The sequence below is a fragment of the Montipora foliosa genome, unplaced genomic scaffold (assembly GCF_036669935.1).
Source record: "Montipora foliosa isolate CH-2021 unplaced genomic scaffold, ASM3666993v2 scaffold_395, whole genome shotgun sequence".
NCBI classification, from domain to species: Eukaryota; Metazoa; Cnidaria; class Anthozoa; order Scleractinia; family Acroporidae; genus Montipora; species Montipora foliosa.
Genome location: NW_027179695.1, coordinates 465,001 through 472,500, shown reverse-complemented (window position 1 = coordinate 472,500; position 7,500 = coordinate 465,001). Strand labels below are relative to the sequence as shown.

Below are 7,500 nucleotides of genomic sequence, written 5' to 3'. Positions count from 1 at the left end.
CGATCGTTTTACATGTACCTCCTCAAATGTCATTTATTGCATAACCTGTACGTTATGCAATAAATTATACATTGGTGAGACAGGTAGACGACTACGTGACCGATTCCGCGAACACCTTCGCGATGTTGAGAAGAATGACAAGGATGCATCTAAGCCAGTCGCTCGCCATTTTAATCTGCCTAACCACTCCAAAAAACACATGGCTATCTGCGGCCTTTCCCTACATCTAGGTACGACGGAAAGCCGCAAGAATCTGGAACAAAAATTCATCTTTCAAATCGGCACCCTTAATCCTCACGGTATTAACGAACGCTTTTCATTTAACTAATATATTCCTATTTTTCACGTTGCCATGTTACCACCAATAGCGTAGCTCCTACTCTACTATAAAAACTACACGTAACCCATAATCCCTCGATTCGCTCTGACGAAGGGCTAACGCTCGAAACGTCAGCTTTTAGAATCTCTGTACGGTGGCCAATTTACATTATCAATTCCGTTGATAAAACCAAATTTTTGTATTCATTATCATCAGAGTTAACCGACGTTGGCTTTAACAACAATCGTGACCTCACAGCTAAGATTAGAACCATAGCTTTCATTTCCACTGTGTGCTACAGGTACTATCAACAACTTTAGTGCTGGTTTCCTGTAAAGAGGCTTTGTCATGTTTAACCAACAGAAAAAGAGCCTTTCTCTTTGTGGGCGAACGTATCCCTTGAACACTCAGGGACAATAATCTAAAATCTACACAAGATTTTTCAAATGCGAACGTAGAAAAGTTAAGCAAACGTTTAGGTCCAGAAAGGAATTGCAATGAGATTCAAACACGGAAGAGTCATTTTCAACACTAATACACGACACTTAAAGGCCGTTTACACGACAGAAAGATTTGGGTCGGGATCCGTCAAAAAAGCAGTACGGACCCATAACTTTTTTAAAGAAACACTGGAGTTTCTACAAGGCCATAGGCGCCTATGGCCCTGTAGAAACTCCAGTGTTTCTTTAAAAAAGTTATGGGTCCGTACTGCTTTTTTGACGGATCCGGACCCAAATCTTTCTGTCATGTAAACAGCCTTTTACAAGGGCTGCTGATACCTAAATCATTAACACAACCGATGGGATTTGGAGCTTTTTTACAATGCAGTTTACAATGCACCAAAAAACGATGAGAGGCAGTAATGTGCTGCGAGACAGCACCTTAATCCAATAAAAAAACCCAGTTACAGTAATTTTTCCCTATCCCAGTTAGGTATAAACGGCAAACTCTACGGAAATCGAAGATGAAGAGATCCTTTCAATTATCCTGCCAAGTGACTTCAAAATTCACCTTTTTACGTGCAACACTAAAGTGCACTGTTCCTTGATCTGTAGTATATTCTTACTGGTCATTCTTATAGGTCCAGCTGAGTGAGTTTACAATTAACATCTTTAAGTGCATCACTCAGGTGTGCTGCTCCTTGATCTCCTATAATGTTGTTATTAAGGTTCAGCTGAGTGAGTTTACAATTAACATCTTTGAGTGCATCACTCAGGTGTGCTGCTCCTTGATCTCCTATCATGTTCTTCCCGAGGTCCAGCTGAGTGAGTTTACAATTAACATCTTTGAGTGCATCACTCAGGTGTGCTGCTCCTTGATCTCCTATCATGTTCTTCCCGAGCTTCAGCTGAGTGAGTTTACAATTGACATCCTTGAGTGCATAGCTCAGGTGTGCTGCTTCTTCACTTCCTAAAATGTTGTTAATAAGGCTCAGCTGAGTGAGTTTACAATTAACATCTTTGAGTGCATCACTCAGGTGTGCTGCTCCTCGATTTCCCATGATATTAGTAAGGCTCAGCTGAGTGAGTTTACAATTAAGAGCGTGTCTCCGTAAAAACCGACCAGTGATTTTGGATCAAAAATTTAATTTCCCTTATATTCTGGGATATTAAAGCCTTCACCTTAGTAGTTACAAAAATACATTTCGTTTGACCGAAAGTGATAAATATTTTTTTTTACCAATTTTTGAATTTCCGGGCGGTCAGCGCCGTCGCCATAGTCTTTCAAACTGTAAAAATTGCTAATATTGACCGCACTCTAGAAAACAAACACCTGGCTCAAAAAGACTGATTTTCTTTTCCGTATACAGATACACACCACTGTAGATTTCCTAGCCATATCACAGTTCCGAATTACTTATTTATTTCAACGGCAATGATTTTTTCCCCAGCACGTGTTTTCGGCTTTCCATCAAAACACGAAAGTAGCTCAACTTTGAGGGTAATTTTAAAAAGTGTGGCACCTGTCTGAACTTCGCTATCTGTATGAATAGAATCTAGGAATGATAATAAAACTCAACAAGGAATAACATTTTTGTGCTCTCCACGTTTTCAGAATAGACCGCCGTTTGAATTTCCAGAAATTTCGTAAACCTGATAATTAACGAACACTCGCCTTGTCGATCTGCTTGTCAGAGTCCAACTTCATTTGATGGCTTGATGGGTCTTATCCAAGTTTTTTCACATTTTAAAGTTATTTCTAAATCATCTGAAACTATATTGGCCGTTGATTCCATGTCCTTGGTCCGTTTTAAGAAGTTATCTGGTTTATAAAATGGCAGTATCCGCGAGCGTGACTTATTCGTGACACCGTCCTGAAAGGTCTTTTGCTAAAATTAGTTGGATGCAATCTTGTTCATTGTGATTACTCTTCAAGACATCGCGGTGAAATTTCTAGGGCAAATAAAACACTTTTCTTTGCAAATAAAACGTGATGAGTCGCTAACAAAGCGATTTAACCCAGTTCAGATTAAAGTTGAGATATGCGTGACTTTGTATTTCATCCCCAGTCCTCCTAGACTGGACACAAAACAAACAAGGGGTAACATGGCTACTGATACAGTAAAGTGTTCTTTCTCGGGCTTCAGAAAATCTAGTTGTGGAGGTTTTCGAGGTTCGGATACAGTTTGTAGGTTGCGAGAATGCCGGGAAGATATAACGTTCCACTTGAAGACGTGCCATCTTTCAAAACTATCTGGAATGATGGAGTACGAACTGATACTAGTCAGGGCGGGGCTATTCGATGTGCCACCACACCGGCAAGAAGAAATGTTCGTGTGTCCAAAACACAGACATAATTTGGGTCGCAACTGGCGTCCTTTGAGGACATGTCGATATCCTCTTCATTCAGGAGCGAGGAAAAAGCTAAAAAATGATCATGTTATCAACTTGGAGATGTCCAAGAATATTCACGCAATTTTTGGAATCACAATTCCCATTGGGTCAGGTAAGCATTCTACTACACAATATTTTACGTTTTCCCTTTTTTGAGGAGCAACGATTGGCACAGTTGGTTATTGCGTAGCCCTTGGAGTCTTCTGAGTGAGAGGTCTCGAGATTGATGCCCATGGCCAGGTGTGACAAATTCTTTCCGTGTAGCTTCAAGTAGCTTTAAATACCCGTAAAAGGGAGTACTGATGAAGAGGGGGTTTAAAAAGGTTTGTCTTTCACATAATTATGAAATGATCATTTCGAAGAACCGACGTATGTCAGGCGCCTTTACTTTTTAACTTTCAATAGAATAAAAGAACTCATAAAACCAAGGTAAATGTCATGGTCAAGTATTCCGACTTGTATAACAAACTGTAAATCTAATTATAAACGAAGACTAAAAGAGAAGGTCGAGGGAATAACCATTCAACGTTGTTGTAAAACCTTGAAAGAGAATCATTCCATAAGGTGTTTATTTTTCCGGCTATTTATATCATAACCAGTTATATTTTTTGGCAACAGTGCCACGATGTAAGTGTAGAAATCTTGGATTGAATAAATAACAGGTATGAAATGAACATTCTTGTTTTACATTGTTTGGTCAAGCGCGTTAGTATAATTAGGACAAGTATATTTGTTACAACACAGATGTTCAAAAATAAACAAATATTCCTGGATTTTTGCGAGATGTAAAACGTACTTAGAATGTCTTTACAGAACTGCCTATTTTTTACGTTGCTTCATAGCGTTCTATTTTTCAAAGTAAGAGATAATTTCGGTAAAGTAGCCTAGATGCACGTGACCCGCAAAATTATGCGAAAAACTTGGCAATGTTCCCCTTCTTTAAAAACCCTTTTTTGTGACTATCAGGGATTTTGTATTTGAAAACCTGCTATATGCTATATCCTGAACTGACTATTTTTCCGACACCTCAAGACCTAACCGGGAGATTAAAAACTGTTTTGACTTTATTTTGCCAGTTGTCAATTATCAATCCGATAGATCAGAATCAGTGTTGGTTCTAAAAATAAGTTTTACGCTACGAATCGACTTTGACTAAAAGTCAAATTCATCATTGTGATACTTTTTAATGCACAGCAATTTGCACTACTTGTGTCAAGAAGCAAAGACAAAAATATGAGGAAAATAAACGTTGGCTGGAGGAAAACACTGAGAGCGAGAAATTAGGAGAACATGAAGAGACAAGGTGTGTTTGAATACCTTTAAATAAAACACTGAAATGTTAACTCATTTTAATTGCCATTGCAAGTACTTGTGAAGTCTTGTGCACACAATTTCTCAAAAAAATAACACGGGTATACACGTCGAACCAGTATGATCTATAATCACCGGTATGTCTATAGTAAATATGAATTGTATGAAGCGGACACTTTTTATGGCGAGTTTTCTTTTTTTGTATCAGGGTGAGTTTATGCGTGTGGAAGTGTTAAATTGTTAAAAAATCTTGCTGGGTTGCTATTTCATACTTACGACCATTTTTTTGTTGTTAATTATACTGTGTAGACTGGCAAAACAAATGGCTGTGATGGCCTTGAAGAACAGCTCAGAGATGCAATGTACCCCGATAGCTTCTAGCTTGGCACCATCCAGTACTATTATACCCGTGGACTGGACGCCCGGACAGTGGTCTGGAGAAGAAAGTGAAAATTCTCAAGACGGGGACGAAAGAGACGGAGAAGAATCATTGATAACGACATACAATGAGGCAATGGATAGTTTATCAGAAAAGACCAAGATCGGAAAAGTCAGCCCATTGACCTTTCAGTTAGAAACTGGATGGGATGAAGCGACGGACGTGGAAAAGGGAAAATGTATTGAAAAGGCTATGGAAAGATGCAAAGTCGTATGTGAAGTAATAGCACCAAACGCTGGGGATCAACTTTTTAGATCATGTGCTCAATTATCAGATCGGACCAACGAAAATCCTTCTGGTGACTTGCTTGCTCTAATGCAGGCGTACAAAAATGTTCCAACACGGAATCTCAAGACCCAGATTCTAAGTCTGTATGCATACCGCTACCCTATGGAAAAGCTACAAAAGTTACACGAGCCCTTCGAAAGCATAACTATGTGGCAAATAAAGAGGGCAAGAGCTCATGCTCGCGAATACGGTCCAGGTTTTACCCTTGAAAAGGCTTCAAGTTATCGTATTTGACTTGACACAGCCCTTGTGGATCATTTTATAGAATTTGTAAACAGACCATATTTTTATCAAGACGTTTCGTTTGGAACCCGAAAATTGAAATTGGATAATGGCGAACAAGTGACCATGCCCAATGTAATTCGCACAGTAACTCGCTCCACCATGATACAACAGTACCTGCAGTTCTGCGAAGAAGAAGAGATAAAGCCACTAAGCCGTGCAACTTTGTTTCGGATCCTCGAGGTCCGAGAAGCCTCCCAACAAGTCATTAGCTGGTCTCGACAATACCGCAACTGACGGATCTGCCGGTTTTGAAAAAATCAAGCAAATTGTGGACGACCTTGATCAGATTGGTCAAGAAGAAGGTTGGTCGGAGGACATAAAGAAGTCGCTTCAAAATGGCAAGCAGTATTTGAAAACGAAATACCGTGAAAATTGCCAACAAGGAGAGAGTACATGCCCCGACCATTGTGTCAAGTTTGCCCTTAGTGACCTTAATGATGAGGACCTTCAAGAGAAATGTGAACATGAACATACATCTGCCTGTAGCCATTGCGTTGAACTTTCTGTCTGTCTGGACAAGGTAGAACAAGCGATCAAAGGTGAACACACCCAGTTCTACAGTAAAGAACAACAAGAAGATATGCTATATGATTTTCAGAGGTCTGCTAAGGCTGTCAATCACTGGAAATCTCATATTATGAGGTCAGCAAATCAAGAGCGCGCAAAACAAGATATCCTTGAAGATTTAGACTCTAGCTCAAACTTAATAATTATGGATTGGGCAATGAAATTTGTTCAGATGAGATACCGCGAAAAACAGAGTGATTGGTTTGGGAAAAGAGGCCTGAGCTGGCACACAAGTAGCGTGATATCGCGTGACCGTTCGACCGGAGAACTCCAAGTTACTTCTTACGCTGATTTATTTGATCAATGCACCCAAGATTGGTTCGCGGTTGCATCAATAATTGAAGATCTTCTAACACACGTGAAAATGAAGCAACCCGGTCTAAAAAGTGTTTTTCTGAGATCTGATGAGGCGGGTTGCTATCACAGCAACTTTTTGATCGCGGCGGTTCGTGACATTGGACAAAGGGTTGGCGTTGCAGCGGAAGCCTATGACTTTTCTGAACCGCAAAGCGGGAAGGATGTATGTGACAGGATTCTCTGTCCTCTAAAATCGTCCGTCCGAACGTACTGTTCCGAGGGTAATGATATTCTGTCTGCGTCCGACATGAGAGATGCTCTTCAGAAACATCCTGTCAGAGGAACTTCCGCTTCAGTGAATATGGTAGACGAATCGAAAAAGAGCCTTCAAGTGAAGAAGATTGATCATTTTAGCGGTTTCCACAATTTCACATTTGAGAGCTCAGGAATAAGAGCAAGACGAGCCTATAAAATTGGTCGAGGAAAGCTTTTTCCTTATGACACTTTGTACTTAAAACACCAAGAGGAGACTGGCCTTATGACAAAAGACGCTGATAAAACATTTTTCGAGCCAATTAAAGAAAGACGTCTCAAGACTAAGACGCCTAAGGATGTACAATTGCCCAGTGGTACAAATGCGGAAAAAGATACAGCTCTCTTTGAATGTGTATTTCCAGGTTGTACGCAGGTGTTTGAGTTCTTTTCAGATCTAGAACGGCACCTTGACGTAGGGAAGCACACCAGCAATCAAGAAACGATGAAGAAGAGTGAAAGCTTTTATGACAAGATCAGAAAGGACTGGGCAACAAAATTTACATCAGTGGATGTGGCTGTGAAAAAATCTACACCATTTATGTTAGCGTCCGAATCATCAACTGACAAAGAAACCCTGCAGATGGGATGGGCACTAAGCAAGGCCCACACAGGTTCCATCCGGTTTTCTCGTGAGGTTAAAGAATATCTCACAGCCAAGTTTGAAATTGGTGAGCGAACTGGCCGCAAGGCGGACCCTGTTCAGGTTGAAAAGGATATGAGAACAGCAACAACCCCCTCTAATGAAAGACGGGTCAGTCGCACGGAGTGGCTAACTAAAACGCAGATACAGAGTTTCTTCTCTCGCCTTGCAGCTTCCAAACGGAAAGAATCAGGAACTGTGGGAT

The 7,500-nt window shown here is 40.4% G+C and overlaps 1 protein-coding gene across 1 annotated transcript in view; it reads right to left on the bottom strand.

Moving 5' to 3' along the window:
- Positions 1 to 1,032: 1,032 nt before the first annotated feature.
- Positions 1,033 to 7,500, bottom strand: part of LOC137987940 (NLR family CARD domain-containing protein 3-like) — a 10,862-nt gene continuing 4,394 nt past the window's right edge. Inside the window, exon 3 of the mRNA XM_068834018.1 lies at positions 1,033 to 1,890. Coding sequence (XP_068690119.1) covers positions 1,395 to 1,890 — 496 coding nt within the window. The 3' untranslated portion in view covers positions 1,033 to 1,394. The remainder of the gene's footprint in view (positions 1,891 to 7,500) is intronic.